General features: G+C 45.4%; 1 protein-coding gene across 1 annotated transcript; it reads right to left on the bottom strand.

Moving 5' to 3' along the window:
• Positions 1-1,909: 1,909 nt before the first annotated feature.
• Positions 1,910-8,845, bottom strand: PRELID3B (PRELI domain containing 3B). Its single transcript, XM_063459632.1, has 6 exons — positions 8,764-8,845; positions 4,784-4,952; positions 4,388-4,477; positions 4,148-4,218; positions 3,934-4,036; positions 1,910-3,366 (listed from the first exon to the last, which is right to left on the bottom strand). The coding sequence occupies exons 1-6, from the start codon at positions 8,793-8,795 to the stop codon at positions 3,247-3,249; spliced, it is 585 nt and encodes a 194-aa protein (XP_063315702.1). The 5' UTR covers positions 8,796-8,845; the 3' UTR covers positions 1,910-3,246.
• Between the last annotated feature and the right edge of the window lie 9,198 nt (positions 8,846-18,043).

The following is an 18,043-nucleotide window of genomic DNA, read 5'->3' as shown; positions in this document are numbered from 1 at the left end:
CAGCCCCTCTCTCCCTCCCACCCCCACTCAGCCTCTCTCCCCCTCCCACCCCCACTCAGCCTCTCTCCCCCTCCCACCCCCACTCAGCCTCTCTCCCCCTCCCACCCCCACTCAGCCTCTCTCCCCCTCCCACCCCCACTCAGCCTCTCTCCCCCTCCCACCCCCACTCAGCCTCTCTCCCCCTCCCACCCCCACTCAGCCTCTCTCGCTCACCCCCTGTGGCTGTGAATTTCAGATCCATGGTCCTGGTCTCCGTTCTGATAAGAAAAACCTCTCACCCAGTACAAGCTGACCTGATCCAGGATTCTCAGCTTCAGGGCAGAAATCTGACAAAGTCTTTGTGGAATGGAGTCATCCTGTGTCACATTGACAGTTACTGAGCTCTGCCATACAGACCATTGTACCCAGTGGTGTATTTTGGATTTGTGCTGCCCTAGGCACGACTAAATTTGGGCACCCCCAAAATCTAAATCCCCCCCCCCCCCCCAATTTGTGTCAAGACCACTTTTTTGACTAACAGACACATGCCCTCATTGATACATGCACTTTCATTGACAAACACTGACAAACCCACTCACTGACAGGAACACACTCACAGATACACATAAAATGACATACACTAACAGGCACACCCATTCTCACTCACAGACACACACTGACAGCTACACTCACTCACTCACAGTAAGGTGGACAGCCCCAGAACACGATGCAAACAAGGCATTTGTCTGGGAGCCGCCCTAGGCAAATGCCTTGTGGTAAATACATCCCTGATTGTACCGTCAGTCTACAGCGACTGAATGGCTGCTGCGGCATTACACACCTGGCAGTAGGTGTGAATGGAAATATCCAAACCTAGCTGTCTGAAGCAGTGTGCAGAGTTTGGTCCATTAAATGCAATAACAATAAAATTAGTATAAATCCTTTACTGGGATGTAGTGTCTAATTCAGCACATTCAAACCTCATAAAGGTCATGTCATTTGGTATAGTTCTAAGTTGCCCCATAAAGAATTTCGGCTTTTTTTTTTTTTTTTAAAGTGTATGACGATGCAATGTTCTTCTCATTTCCTTTAGTCTCTTCTCTACCTGTCTGAACACCCAATGTCCTACTTCACTGACATCACCCACCAACCAATCACACAAGGCTATAATTTGCCATTATTCACACACTGTAACCGAAGGCGGTCAGAAGATGCATTATGATGCATTACAAGCTACCAACACGCATCAGGAATGATAAAATGTGTATTACATGTGACAGGTCACTTCGTCTGTACCAGTCATGGATCTCACAAAACAAGAGACAGCAATAAACAAAACAGACAATTGTGTTAGATTTCCATATTCTGGAATAGTTTAATAAAATGGCACCCATTAATAAGAGCAATAACATAAAAAAATAAACTCTGGAGTGCAAACTTTACAAAAGTCACATTAACTTTTTATATCCTACATTAAAGGCCGGGTTTTACTTCTGAAATATGACGTCAAATTAAGTTCATTTTTAAGAGGGAACAAGTGCTTAATACGAGAGCTGCAGAGACTCTATAGTCAAAGAGAGAGATTCAATAAGGGGATTTATTACCTTAACTCCAAATTGCAGCAAATATGTAGGCCACCAAGACTTGTAACGATTCTACAACACTACAGTCACTGCTTGGCTAATTTATCTTGCACTTTCCAGTTCTGATTACAATTTGCTTCACATAACAGTCCTCAGGCCTCTTGATGGGACAGGAATTTGGGATTAACCAGTTCTTTTCAACGGAGCTGAATGAGGACTGGTTTAGGAAGCATTGCAAAAATCGAGAATTGTGGGACATGACAAACTGAATTCCCAGGGCAACGGGCAACAAAAACAGCATGAGAAATTTGAAACCACAAATCTTAGTATTCTGAATATCAAGTTCCCCCCGGTTTGGTTGCTTTAGCTTGAAATGTGCCACTTGCTTTGTTATAGCTAACAAATCCTGCTCTAGAGAATAGAACCATCCGCTTGCTGCAACATGTTCAGAAGTTCTGAATAATGCTAACTGAAGAGGGAACCAATTTAGAAAAATACTGCGTTTTCTAACAGTTTTGGGAAAACATCCATGGACAGCACAGAGCAAATATTTGAAAACAAAGATCGTTTCATTTGTTACAAAAGAACAAAATGTTAGAAAGGCATACATTTTGTGAAGAGAGCAAATCACAAAATTCATATTTAAAAAAAAACAAAAAACTTGCCGAACACATTCATTTCACGTTTGTGCTATAAATATATTTTCACTCTCCAGTCATCACTTCTATTTATTTTGATAAAAAGTGTCAGGAGCTAAAAACAGAAAGAGCATTATGGAAATTACCAGAACGTTCCTGCATATTGCTCCAGTTTTAGAGCTCATCACCATTATGTGCCATATGCCCATCACCCTGCGCATTCCACGTTATACATGGCTACGCGCCATTCTTTCAGAGTTTACTTAACGCCAAGTCTTGCTACATATTATCAGGCTGACGCGAACATTTGAGCAATTTTACAGAGACTCAAGTATTATTTGTTCCAAAGTTTGCATTCGAGATTGACTCATTTTAACATTTACCTCGAAAAGGTCAGCACTGTGTCCTCACCCAGCTATACCCAATAATACTCCGATACCAATCAGATAGTAACAAACATTACTACTAACAGTTTCCTAACATGTAGCATCCAACAAGTAGGAATTACTGGCAGTCACACTAGGCCTATCAGAATTTATAGACTAAATGGAGACACAGTGCCACGCTATTTGCGAGTGGCTCCTGAAGGCCAGAAATTGAGGCTAAAGAAAAGCGTCAGGAATTGGAACACATCTCGTATTTTATATGGGCCTTATGGGGATTTCACTTCCAGAAGCAAGACCAGAGTGTGATGCTGCAAGAAATGACGCTTGGTCCCATAACATTAACGGTAGAATTACGCTATGGAGGACGCATTCTACACCGTCGTAGGTACCACAAAGCTGTTTATTAATCCGAGGTCCGAGTTGAAGCTGCCATGCGGCACGTTTGAAGTTGCATTCAGTCCCCTCCGTAGAACTGGGGAGACACTACATTCCCCTTAATTGTTCCCAAAAGCTGTAGCTCCCCTCCACATTTTAATTAGAAAACCTATTTAATACAGATAAATTCTTAAATAAGAATAAATAATGAATGGCGTGGAGTGGAGCTACAGCTCCAAAGTATAAATATCTAACATATCCTACTGGAACCACGCACTCCCAACATCATTCCTCTACAAAGGCAGCAGCAGCCATCGACGTTCTCATGCTTGCTCTGGTCGATGCTTTCAGGTCCTCTAATTCATTGTTTAATTTGCCAATTACCCATTCCATCGCATCTCTTCCCTAAAAAAAAAAAAAAAAAAAAAAAAAAATGAAATACAACACTTACTGTAAGGCAGACAAGATACCTGACATTAGTAGGAGCTCCATGTACCAATTATGGGGTAAGGCAGGTTATTACCCAGAATGCCTGGCTGCAGGGGTAGCTCTGTATACCGTGTGATTATGGGGTAAGGCGGGTTATTACCCAGAATCCCTGGCTGCAGGGCGCTCTGTATACTGTGTGATTATGGGGCAAGGCGGGTTATTACCCAGAATCCCTGGCTGCAGGGGGCGCTCTGTATACTGTGTGATTATGGGATAAGGCAGGTTATTACCCAGAATCCCTGGCTACAGGGGGAGCTCTGTATACTGTGTGATTATAGGGTAAGGCGGGTTATTATCCAGAAACCCTGGCTACAGGAAGAGCTCTGTATAATATGCTATTAAAGGGCAAGGTTGTTTATTACCCAGAATCCCTGGCGGTAGGGCAGGGATCTCTGTATACCGTGTAATTATGGGGTAAGGCAGCCATTTACCCAGAATCCTTGGCTATATGGGATGACCAGAAGGGGAAGAGATTAAACTTACCTTATTGGCATTAACAGATATGGTGTTGGCCATCATCCCTTCTAAATAACTGCTCAGACTGACCCCTTTTACGCTGATGATTGCTTCTTGAGTGAGAACAGTTCTAAAATGGAAAAGCAGAGACGGGACTTCAAATCTCAAAATTCTGCTCATTCAGATCTGTAACCTGATAAAAATGACCAGAATGTTTAAATGTAACATTGTAAAGACTCACTTTTCAGGCTCTTGGGGGTGAGGCTTGTAAACCAATCTTTCGTCCACAGACACCATGTTTGTGAAAGTGATCTGGAAGTAAAAGAAACAATCAACCTTACAGTAGAGGAGGTAAGAAAGAAGTCAGATTTCAGTCTGTTGCTTAATACAGTTTAATGATAACGCAGTCAGTGCGCTCCTACATGCCCCCCCCAGACAATATCTACCCCCCAATCCCCATCCAATGCACATACATACTTACGTTACTGGATTTAAGTTCCATTGTTTTGGCCACCGGATCAACCACTGAATGTTCCTCTATGTAAGTCTTGCTTCTGGAGGCTCCAATGATCTACAAATAAAGAGTAAAAGGTTTGGTGAAATGATCAAATTACACAAAAAAAAAAAAAAAACAAATATCGCTCTACAGTATAACAAGTAAAACAAAGACCTCATTTGGGGTTGAAACATTGCTACCTCGTAGCATGCACTGATCTCCATTAAAAGGGCCATTTAGTCATTATTGAGTGCTTGGACCATCTCTGTTACTTGCTTATTGGGGTCTGCCGGCGTCGGCAATAGTTGCCAAAGAATTGTGCGGACTCCTTATATTAAAAAAATACGCTAAACGCCAGCTATCCAGTGCTAGCTTACTCACCGATTTAACCAGGGCAGGCATCCCCCATTCAGTACTCAGCAACCGGTGACTGTGCAGCTTCCCATTAGAGTCCACCGATCGGTCCAACACATCCACTCCCACCACGCTGGGATTCATGGGGTTGGGGTATTTCTGCATTGCTGCTGTTGTAACAGTTTGCCATGGGTGGCTGCAAAATATAACCAGAAATCACTGTGAGAATGTTGGAGAGATGGATACATGTATGAAATCCTACAAGTTGATCAAGCCACGACTGTGGGTGGTTTCTATAATGACAGCTGACTCTGCATGTGGTAAATACAAATTATTCCACAGAAAAACCCAACAAACAACGCCTGTCTGGGAGGAAGAGGAGGACTTTGTCACACAATACCAGTTTGTTCACATACTTGGGTAAATGTATAATTTATAAAAAGATATGCGTCTCTACATTGTGTTCGGCAGCCATGGACCCGCACATACCTGGCAAGCACGGAGATATACTGACCGGGAAATTCACTAAAGTGAGAATTCCGAATGGCTATTTTCACCTTAAATTTGATATGCGAAAAAACAACGTCAGTTATACTTTCGAGTTTGGCTTCTCTGGTGTTAAGCTCTGAATTCTCACATTAGTAAATAGGTTTGTAAGGATAATTATCAGGACACGATCACTGGCGATTGAAATTAATCTCTAGAGATACACCACGTACTACAACTTCCTCCCCAAAAACACGTCCCATGCAAACAAGGTTAAATGAAGAATTCATCAAATGTTTGTCTCAATCTGAATCCGTAACAAGCTTTAATTTATACTCTTATTAAAAGGAACATTTCTGCAGCATGTGTATTCCAAACCGGTAGAACTGGCGGCTCACAACTTTAAATAGACACACGAGTTCAGAAGGAATGTCCTATTGCATCAGATCCCCTCCCCCAGCACTGACAATGAAGGCACTTCCTCTAAGTAAAGTCAGATGTATTTAGTAATCACAAGACTGCACAAGGTTAAACTGAATGGACCCCAGTGAGCATTGCATATCCCAAGAAAGAGAAATTCAATAGTGCCTCGTTTCCACTGAGTGGATCAGTTGGGGTCGGTACGGTTTGGAAGGTTTAGAATGGACCAGCCCATTCTGGGGAGCGTTTCCACTTCAAGTCAGACCTTCAGGGTCATACAGGGTTTAGAAAAAATCCTCTTCCTGTCCACCAATCAATGGATTGTATAGTAGCTCCGCCCTAACCAAACCGTTCCATTTTCTATGGCCCTACATCTGAAGCAGGACCCTGAACGGATCGGTCGGTTCGCTTATATGGACCACTTTCATAATGGAAACACCCAAAATAGCGAACCGTACCGAACCGCTCAGTGGAAACGAGGCATAGGTGAACCAGTCCTCTCTGGCCCCTCCACGTACCCTCCAACCCCCAGAAAGAACTCAGCTGAACATGTTTGGGGGAGCACGGGGGCCTGTCCGAAATAACACTCACCATCACATAGCAAGAAAAAATAGATAGGAACCCACCCAGTACCTGGCGCAGTGCCTTCAGCCCCTCTCCCTTCACTAAACTGGACAGAATTGGATTTTTTAGGCAAAAAAATAAAAAATAATAATCCTGAATTTGAATAATTATATCTCTCCTAATGTGGCCAAAAATGTGGAAACCCCAGTATAGTCCATAAACACAAACTTATCACAACACAGTTACACATAGCGATATAAACTGTAACAATACAACATTCTCCAATGCACTACACACACAGCATCACTTAACACAGACACCCAACAGAACAGTAGCTACACACACAGCCTCCCCCCCCAGTCACTACACACACAGCCTCCCCCCCCCCCAGAACAGTAGCTACACACACAGCCTCCCCCCCAGTCACTACACACACAGCCTCCCCCCCCCAGTCACTACACACACAGCCTCCCCCCCCCCAGTCACTACACACACAGCCTCCCCCCCCCCAGTCACTACACACACAGCCTCCCCCCCCCCAGTCACTACACACACAGCCTCCCCCCCCCCAGTCACTACACACACAGCCTCCCCCCCCCAAGTCACTACACACACAGCCTCCCCCCCCCAGTCACTACACACACAGCCTCCCCCCCCCCAGTCACTACACACACAGCCCCCCCCCCCCAGTCACTACACACACAGCCTCCCCCCCCCCCAGTCACTACACACACAGCCTCCCCCCCCCCAGTCACTACACACACAGCCTCCCCCCCCCAGTCACTACACCACACAGCCTCCCCCCCCCAGTCACTACACCACAGCCTCCCCCCCGTCACTACACACACAGCCTCCCCCCCCGTCACTACACACACAGCCTCCCCCCCCGTCACTACACACAGCCTCCCCCCCGTCACTACACACAGCCTCCCCCCCGTCACTACACACAGCCTCCCCCCGTCACTACACACACCTCCCCCCCCCCCAGTCACTACACACACAGCCTCCCCCCCAGTCACTACACACACAGCCTCCCCCCCAGTCACTACACACACAGCCTCCCCCCCCAGTCACTACACACACAGCCTCCCCCCCCAGTCACTACACACACAGCCTCCCCCCCAGTCACTACACACACAGCCTCCCCCCCAGTCACTACACACACAGCCTCCCCCCCCCAGTCACTACACACACAGCCTCCCCCCCCAGTCACTACACACACAGCCTCCCCCCCAGTCACTACACACACAGCCTCCCCCCCAGTCACTACACACACAGCCTCCCCCCCCAGTCACTACACACACAGCCTCCCCCCCAGTCACTACACACACAGCCTCCCCCCCAGTCACTACACACACACCTCCCCCCCCCAGTCACTACACACACAGCCTCCCCCCCCAGTCACTACACACACAGCCTCCCCCCTCAGTCACTACACACACAGCCTCCCCCCCCAGTCACTACACACACAGCCTCCCCCCAGTCACTACACACACAGCCTCCCCCCTCAGTCACTACACACACAGCCTCCCCCCAGTCACTACACACACAGCCTCCCCCCTCAGTCACTACACACACAGCCTCCCCCCCAGTCACTACACACACAGCCTCCCCCCCAGTCACTACACACACAGCCTCCCCCCCAGTCACTACACACACAGCCTCCCCCCCAGTCACTACACACACAGCCTCCCCCCTCAGTCACTACACACACAGCCTCCCCCCCTCAGTCACTACACACACAGCCTCCCCCCTCAGTCACTACACACACAGCCTCCCCCCAGTCACTACACACACAGCCTCCCCCCCAGTCACTACACACACAGCCTCCCCCCCCAGTCACTACACACACAGCCTCCCCCCCTCAGTCACTACACACACACAGCCTCCCCCCCAGTCACTACACACACAGCCTCCCCCCCCCAGTCACTACACACACAGCCTCCCCCCCAGTCACTACACACACAGCCTCCCCCCCCAGTCACTACACACACAGCCACCCCCCAGTCACTACACACACAGCCTCCCCCCCTCAGTCACTACACACACAGCCTCCCCCCCCAGTCACTACACACACAGCCTCCCCCCCAGTCACTACACACACAGCCTCCCCCCCAGTCACTACACACACAGCCCCCCCCCCAGTCACTACACACACAGCCCCCCCCCCCCCCGTCACTACACACACAGCCTCCCCCCCAGTCACTACACACACAGCCTCCCCCCCAGTCGCTACACACACAGCCTCCCCCCCCAGTCACTACACACACAGCCTCCCCCCCAGTCACTACACACACAGCCTCCCCCCCCAGTCACTACACACACAGCCTCCCCCCCCAGTCACTACACACACAGCCTCCCCCCCCAGTCACTACACACACAGCCTCCCCCCCCCAGTCACTACACACACAGCCTCCCCCCCCCAGTCACTACACACACAGCCTCCCCCCCCCCCAGTCACTACACACACAGCCTCCCCCCCCCCCAGTCACTACACACACAGCCGCCCCTCCCCCCCATGGCCCCCGGGGACTCACTCGAACACGTGCTCCGAGGTCCAGATCTTCATCTTCTCCGTCCGGCGGCCAAACCCCGAGTGACAGACTCGGAGCGCGGGGCCTGCTGGGAAACCAACCACCAATAGCGCGCGCTGACGTCGTTTAATGTCCCTGGCCCCTCCCCCTATCCGACCCCGCCCCCTTTCCGGCATTCTTAAAGAGACAGTGTGACCTTCACAGCACGTGACTCCTCCTGACCGGGAGAGACAGGCAACCAGAGACAGGCAACCAGAGACAGGCAACCAGAGACAGGCAACCAGAGACAGGCAACCAGAGACAGGCAACCAGAGACAGGCAACCAGAAACAGACAACCAAGGACAGCCAGCCAGGGACAGACAGACAGTGACAGGCATGCAAAGCTCCATGACATTTACAGGTTAATTCAGTGAACTCCAACCATACCTCACATGTGTCCCTGTTTAGGACAGTCCTTATTTTGGTCCTCAATCCATCTGTTCCTCTTTTCTCTCCTAATGTCCCTTTTTTCTTCGAGCTCCAAATTGTTGGTGTGTCTGAGTGTATCACAGAGCTCCACAGCAATAATACTCCCAGTAATGTGTCTGGGTGTCTAACAGAGCTCCACAGTAATAATACTCCCAGTAATGTGTCTGAGTGTATAACAGAGCTCCACAGCAATAATACTCCCAGTAATGTGTCTGAGTGTATAACAGAGCTCCACAGCAATAATACTCCCAGTAATGTGTCTGGGTGTCTAACAGAGCTCCACAGTAATAATACTCCCAGTAATGTGTCTGAGTGTATAACAGAGCTCCACAGCAATAATACTCCCAGTAATGTGTCTGAGTGTATAACAGAGCTCCACAGCAATAATACTCCCAGTAATGTGTCTGAGTGTATAACAGAGCCCCACAGTAATAATACTCCCAGTAATGTGTCTGAGTGTATAACAGAGCTCCACAGCAATAATACTCCCAGTAATGTGTCTGAGTGTATAACAGAGCTCCACAGCAATAATACTCCCAGTAATGTGTCTGAGTGTATAACAGAGCTCCACAGCAATAATACTCCCAGTAATGTGCCTGAATGTATAACAGAGCCCCACAGCAATAATACTCCCAGTAATGTGTCTGAGTGTATAACAGAGCTCCACAGTAATAATACTCCCAGTAATGTGTCTGAGTGTATAACAGAGCTCCACAGCAATAATACTCCCAGTAATGTGTCTGGGTGTCTAACAGAGCTCCACAGCAATAATACTCCCAGTAATGTGTCTGAGTGTATAACAGAGCTCCACAGCAATAATACTCCCAGTAATGTGTCTGAGTGTATAACAGAGCCCCACAGTAATAATACTCCCAGTAATGTGTCTGAGTGTATAACAGAGCTCCACAGCAATAATACTCCCAGTAATGTGCCTGAATGTATAACAGAGCCCCACAGCAATAATACTCCCAGTAATGTGTCTGAGTGTATAACAGAGCTCCACAGTAATAATACTCCCAGTAATGTGTCTGAGTGTATAACAGAGCTCCACAGCAATAATACTCCCAGTAATGTGTCTGAGTGTATAACAGGGCTCCACAGCAATAATACTCCCAGTAATGTGTCTGAGTGTATAACAGAGCTCCACAGCAATAATACTCCCAGTAATGTGTCTGAGTGTATAACAGAGCTCCACAGCAATAATACTCCCAGTAATGTGCCTGAATGTATAACAGAGCCCCACAGCAATAATACTCCCAGTAATGTGTCTGAGTGTATAACAGAGCTCCACAGTAATAATACTCCCAGTAATGTGTCTGAGTGTATAACAGAGCTCCACAGCAATAATACTCCCAGTAATGTGTCTGAGTGTATCACAGAGCTCCACAGCAATAATACTCCCAGTAATGTGTCTGAGTGTATCACAGAGCTCCACAGCAATAATACTCCCAGTAATGTGTCTGAGTGTATCACAGAGCTCCACAGTAATAATACTCCCAGTAATGTGTCTGAGTGTATAACAGAGCTCCACAGCAATAATACTCCCAGTAATGTGTCTGAGTGTATCACAGAGCTCCACAGTAATAATACTCCCAGTAATGTGTCTGAGTGTATAACAGAGCTCCACATCAATAATACTCCCAGTAATGTGTCTGAGTGTATAACAGAGCTCCACAGCAATAATACTCCCAGTAATGTGTATAAGTGTATAACAGAGCTCCACAGCAATAATACTCCCAGTAATGTGTCTGAGTGTATCACAGAGCTCCACAGCAATAATACTCCCAGTAATGTGTCTGAGTGTATAACAGAGCTCCACAGCAATAATACTCCCAGTAATGTGTCTGAGTGTATAACAGAGCTCCACAGCAATAATACTCCCAGTAATGTGTCTGAGTGTATCACAGAGCTACACAGCAATAATACTCCCAGTAATGTGTCAGTGTATAACAGAGCTCCACAGCAATAATACTCCCAGTAATGTGTCTGAGTGTATAACAGAGCTCCACAGCAATAATACTCCCAGTAATGTGTCTGAGTGTATAACAGAGCCCCACAGCAATAATACTCCCAGTAATGTGTCTGAGTGTATAACAGAGCTCCACAGCAATAATACTCCCAGTAATGTGTCTGAGTGTATCACAGAGCTCCACAGCAATAATACTCCCAGTAATGTGTCTGAGTGTATAACAGAGCTCCACAGCAATAATACTCCCAGTAATGTGTCTGAGTGTATAACAGAACTCCACAGTAATAATACTCCCAGTAATGTGTCTGAGTGTATAACAGAGCTCCACAGCAATAATACTCCCAGTAATGTGTCTGAGTGTATAACAGAGCTCCACAGCAATAACACTCCCAGTAATGTGTCTTGGTGTATAACAGAGCTCCACAGCAATAATACTCCCAGTAATGTGTCTGAGTGTATAACAGAGCTCCACAGCAATAATACTCCCAGTAATGTGTCTGAGTGTATAACAGAGCTCCACAGCAATAACACTCCCAGTAATGTGTCTGGGTGTATAACAGAGCTCCACAGCAATAATACTCCCAGTAATGTGTCTGAGTGTATAACAGAGCCCCACAGCAATAATACTCCCAGTAATGTCTGAGTGTATAACAGAGCTCCACAGCAATAATACTCCCAGTAATGTGTCTGAGTGTATAACAGAGCTCCACAGCAATAATACTCCCAGTAATGTGTCTGAGTGTATAACAGAGCTCCACAGTAATAATACTCCCAGTAATGTGTCTGAGTGTATAACAGAGCTCCACAGAAATAACACTCCCAGTAATGTGTCTGAGTGTATAACAGAGCTCCACAGAAATAATACTCCCAGTAATGTGTCTGAGTGTATAACAGAGCTCCACAGTAATAATACTCCCAGTAATGTGTCTGAGTGTATAACAGAGCTCCACAGCAATAACACTCCCAGTAATGTGTCTGAGTGTATAACAGAGCTCCACAGAAATAATACTCCCAGTAATGTGTCTGAGTGTATAACAGAGCTCCACAGAAATAATACTCCCAGTAATGTGTCTGGGTGTATAACAGAGCTCCACAGTAATAATACTCCCAGTAATGTGACTGAGTGTATAACAGAGCTCCACAGTAATAATACTCCCAGTAATGTGACTGAGTGTATAACAGAGCTCCACAGTAATAATACTCCCAGTAATGTGTCTGGGTGTATAACAGAGCTCCACAGAAATAATACTCCCAGTAATGTGTCTCAGTGTATGACAGTGCTCCACAGCAGTAATACTCCCAGTAATGTGTCTGAGTGTATAACAGAGCTCCACAGCAGTAACACTCCCAGTAATGTGTCTGAGTGTATAACAGAGCTCCACAGAAATAATACTCCCAGTAATGTGTCTGAGTGTATAACAGAGCTCCACAGAAATAATACTCCCAGTAATGTGTCTGGGTGTATAACAGAGCTCCACAGTAATAATACTCCCAGTAATGTGACTGAGTGTATAACAGAGCTCCACAGTAATAATACTCCCAGTAATGTGTCTGGGTGTATAACAGAGCTCCACAGTAATAATACTCCCAGTAATCTCTGAGTGTATAACAGAGCTCCACAGCAGTAATACTCCCAGTAATGTGTCTGAGTGTATAACAGAGCTCCACAGCAATAATACTCCCAGTAATGTGTCTGGGTGTATAACAGAGCTCCACAGCAATAATACTCCCAGTAATGTGTCTGGGTGTATAACAGAGCCCCACAGCAATAATACTCCCAGTAATGTGTCTGGGTGTATAACAGAGCTCCACAGCAATAATACTCCCAGTAATGTGTCTGGGTGTATAACAGAGCCCCACAGCAATAATACTCCCAGTAATGTGTCTGAGTGTATAACAGAGCTCCACAGCAATAATACCTCCAGTAATGTGTCTGAGTGTATAACAGAGCTCCACAGCAATAATACTCCCAGTGATGTGTCTGTGTATAACAGAGCTCCACAGCAATAATACTCCCAGTAATGTGTCTGAGTGTATAACAGAGCTCCACAGCAATAATACTCCCAGTAATGTGTCTGGGTGTATAACAGAGCTCCACAGTAATAATACTCCCAGTAATGTGTCTGAGTGTATAACAGAGCTCCACAGCAATAATACTCCCAGTAATGTGTCTGAGTGTATAACAGAGCCCCACAGCAATAATACTCCCAGTAATGTGTCTGAGTGTATAACAGAGCTCCACAGCAATAATACTCCCAGTAAAATGTCTGAGTGTATAACAGAGCCCCACAGTAATAATACTCCCAGTAATGTGTATGGGTGTATAACAGAGCTCCACAGCAATAATACTCCCAGTAATGTGTCTGAGTGTATAACAGAGCTCCACAGCAATAATACTCCCAGTAATGTATCTGAGTGTATAACAGAGCTCCACAGCAATAATACTCCCAGTAATGTATCTGAGTGTATAACAGAGCTCCACAGCAATAATACTCCCAGTAATGTGTCTGAGTGTATAACAGAGCTCCACAGCAATAATACTCCCAGTAATGTGTCTGGGTGTATAACAGAGCTCCACAGCAATAATACTCCCAGTAATGTGTCTAAATGTATCACAGAGCTCCACAGCAATAATACTCCCAGTAATGTGTCTGGGTGTATAACAGAGCTCCACAGCAATAATACGCCCAGTAATGTGTCTGAGTGTATAACAGAGCTCCACAGTAATAATACTCTCAGTAATGTGTCTGAGTGTATAACAGAGCTCCACAGCAATAATACTCCCAGTAATGTGTCTGAGTGTATAACAGAGCTCCACAGCAATAATACTCCCAGTAATGTGTCTGAGTGTATAACAGAGCTCCACAGCAATAATACTCCCAGTAATGTGTCTGAGTGTATAACAGAGCCCCACAGCAATAATACTCCCAGTAATGTGTCTGAGTGTATAACAGAGCCCCACAGCAATAATACTCCCAGTAATGTGTCTGAGTGTATCACAGAGCTCCACAGCAATAATACTCCCAGTAATGTGTCTGAGTGTATAACAGAGCTCCACAGCAATAATACTCCCAGTAATGTGTCTGGGTGTCTAACAGAGCTCCACAGCAATAATACTCCCAGTAATGTGTCTGGGTGTCTAACAGAGCTCCACAGCAATAATACTCCCAGTAATGTGTCTGAGTGTATAACAGAGCTCCACAGTAATAATACTCCCAGTAATGTGTCTGAGTGTATAACAGAGCTCCACAGCAATAATACTCCCAGTAATGTGTCTGAGTGTATCACAGAGCTCCACAGCAATAATACTCCCAGTAATGTGTCTGAGTGTATCACAGAGCTCCACAGCAATAATACTCCCAGTAATGTGTCTGAGTGTATCACAGAGCTCCACAGTAATAATACTCCCAGTAATGTGTCTGAGTGTATAACAGAGCTCCACAGCAATAATACTCCCAGTAATGTGTCTGAGTGTATCACAGAGCTCCACAGTAATAATACTCCCAGTAATGTGTCTGAGTGTATAACAGAGCTCCACATCAATAATACTCCCAGTAATGTGTCTGAGTGTATAACAGAGCTCCACAGCAATAATACTCCCAGTAATGTGTATAAGTGTATAACAGAGCTCCACAGCAATAATACTCCCAGTAATGTGTCTGAGTGTATCACAGAGCTCCACAGCAATAATACTCCCAGTAATGTGTCTGAGTGTATAACAGAGCTCCACAGCAATAATACTCCCAGTAATGTGTCTGAGTGTATAACAGAGCTCCACAGCAATAATACTCCCAGTAATGTGTCTGAGTGTATCACAGAGCTACACAGCAATAATACTCCCAGTAATGTGTCAGTGTATAACAGAGCTCCACAGCAATAATACTCCCAGTAATGTGTCTGAGTGTATAACAGAGCTCCACAGCAATAATACTCCCAGTAATGTGTCTGAGTGTATAACAGAGCCCCACAGCAATAATACTCCCAGTAATGTGTCTGAGTGTATAACAGAGCTCCACAGCAATAATACTCCCAGTAATGTGTCTGAGTGTATCACAGAGCTCCACAGCAATAATACTCCCAGTAATGTGTCTGAGTGTATAACAGAGCTCCACAGCAATAATACTCCCAGTAATGTGTCTGAGTGTATAACAGAACTCCACAGTAATAATACTCCCAGTAATGTGTCTGAGTGTATAACAGAGCTCCACAGCAATAATACTCCCAGTAATGTGTCTGAGTGTATAACAGAGCTCCACAGCAATAACACTCCCAGTAATGTGTCTGGGTGTATAACAGAGCTCCACAGCAATAATACTCCCAGTAATGTGTCTGAGTGTATAACAGAGCTCCACAGCAATAATACTCCCAGTAATGTGTCTGAGTGTATAACAGAGCTCCACAGCAATAACACTCCCAGTAATGTGTCTGGGTGTATAACAGAGCTCCACAGCAATAATACTCCCAGTAATGTGTCTGAGTGTATAACAGAGCCCCACAGCAATAATACTCCCAGTAATGTCTGAGTGTATAACAGAGCTCCACAGCAATAATACTCCCAGTAATGTGTCTGAGTGTATAACAGAGCTCCACAGCAATAATACTCCCAGTAATGTGTCTGAGTGTATAACAGAGCTCCACAGTAATAATACTCCCAGTAATGTGTCTGAGTGTATAACAGAGCTCCACAGCAATAACACTCCCAGTAATGTGTCTGAGTGTATAACAGAGCTCCACAGAAATAATACTCCCAGTAATGTGTCTGAGTGTATAACAGAGCTCCACAGTAATAATACTCCCAGTAATGTGTCTGAGTGTATAACAGAGCTCCACAGCAATAACACTCCCAGTAATGTGTCTGAGTGTATAACAGAGCTCCACAGAAATAATACTCCCAGTAATGTGTCTGAGTGTATAACAGAGCTCCACAGAAATAATACTCCCAGTAATGTGTCTGGGTGTATAACAGAGCTCCACAGTAATAATACTCCCAGTAATGTGACTGAGTGTATAACAGAGCTCCACAGTAATAATACTCCCAGTAATGTGACTGAGTGTATAACAGAGCTCCACAGTAATAATACTCCCAGTAATGTGTCTGGGTGTATAACAGAGCTCCACAGAAATAATACTCCCAGTAATGTGTCTGAGTGTATAACAGTGCTCCACAGCAGTAATACTCCCAGTAATGTGTCTGAGTGTATAACAGAGCTCCACAGCAGTAACACTCCCAGTAATGTGTCTGAGTGTATAACAGAGCTCCACAGAAATAATACTTCCAGTAATGTGTCTGAGTGTATAACAGAGCTCCACAGAAATAATACTCCCAGTAATGTGTCTGGGTGTATAACAGAGCTCCACAGTAATAATACTCCCAGTAATGTGACTGAGTGTATAACAGAGCTCCACAGTAATAATACTCCCAGTAATGTGTCTGGGTGTATAACAGAGCTCCACAGTAATAATACTCCCAGTAATCTCTGAGTGTATAACAGAGCTCCACAGCAGTAATACTCCCAGTAATGTGTCTGAGTGTATAACAGAGCTCCACAGCAATAATACTCCCAGTAATGTGTCTGGGTGTATAACAGAGCTCCACAGCAATAATACTCCCAGTAATGTGTCTGGGTGTATAACAGAGCCCCACAGCAATAATACTCCCAGTAATGTGTCTGGGTGTATAACAGAGCTCCACAGCAATAATACTCCCAGTAATGTGTCTGGGTGTATAACAGAGCCCCACAGCAATAATACTCCCAGTAATGTGTCTGAGTGTATAACAGAGCTCCACAGCAATAATACCTCCAGTAATGTGTCTGAGTGTATAACAGAGCTCCACAGCAATAATACTCCCAGTGATGTGTCTGTGTATAACAGAGCTCCACAGCAATAATACTCCCAGTAATGTGTCTGAGTGTATAACAGAGCTCCACAGCAATAATACTCCCAGTAATGTGTCTGGGTGTATAACAGAGCTCCACAGTAATAATACTCCCAGTAATGTGTCTGAGTGTATAACAGAGCTCCACAGCAATAATACTCCCAGTAATGTGTCTGAGTGTATAACAGAGCCCCACAGCAATAATACTCCCAGTAATGTGTCTGAGTGTATAACAGAGCTCCACAGCAATAATACTCCCAGTAAAATGTCTGAGTGTATAACAGAGCCCCACAGTAATAATACTCCCAGTAATGTGTATGGGTGTATAACAGAGCTCCACAGCAATAATACTCCCAGTAATGTGTCTGAGTGTATAACAGAGCTCCACAGCAATAATACTCCCAGTAATGTATCTGAGTGTATAACAGAGCTCCACAGCAATAATACTCCCAGTAATGTATCTGAGTGTATAACAGAGCTCCACAGCAATAATACTCCCAGTAATGTGTCTGAGTGTATAACAGAGCTCCACAGCAATAATACTCCCAGTAATGTGTCTGGGTGTATAACAGAGCTCCACAGCAATAATACTCCCAGTAATGTGTCTGAGTGTATCACAGAGCTCCACAGCAATAATACTCCCAGTAATGTGTCTGGGTGTATAACAGAGCTCCACAGCAATAATACGCCCAGTAATGTGTCTGAGTGTATAACAGAGCTCCACAGCAATAATACTCCCAGTAATGTGTCTGGGTGTATAACAGAGCTCCACAGCAATAATACTCCCAGTAATGTGTCTGAGTGTATAACAGAGCTCCACAGCAATAATACTCCCAGTAATGTGTCTGGGTGTATAACAGAGCTCCACAGCAATAATACTCCCAGTAATGTGTCTGAGTGTATAACAGAGCCCCACAGCAATAATACTCCCAGTAATGTGTCTGAGTGAATAACAGAGCTCCACAGC

Source organism: Pelobates fuscus, chromosome 6 (assembly GCF_036172605.1).
Source record: "Pelobates fuscus isolate aPelFus1 chromosome 6, aPelFus1.pri, whole genome shotgun sequence".
Classification (NCBI taxonomy): Eukaryota; Metazoa; Chordata; class Amphibia; order Anura; family Pelobatidae; genus Pelobates; species Pelobates fuscus.
The sequence above is the reverse complement of the archived record's forward strand: the minus strand, read 5'-3'. Positions and strand labels throughout refer to the sequence as shown.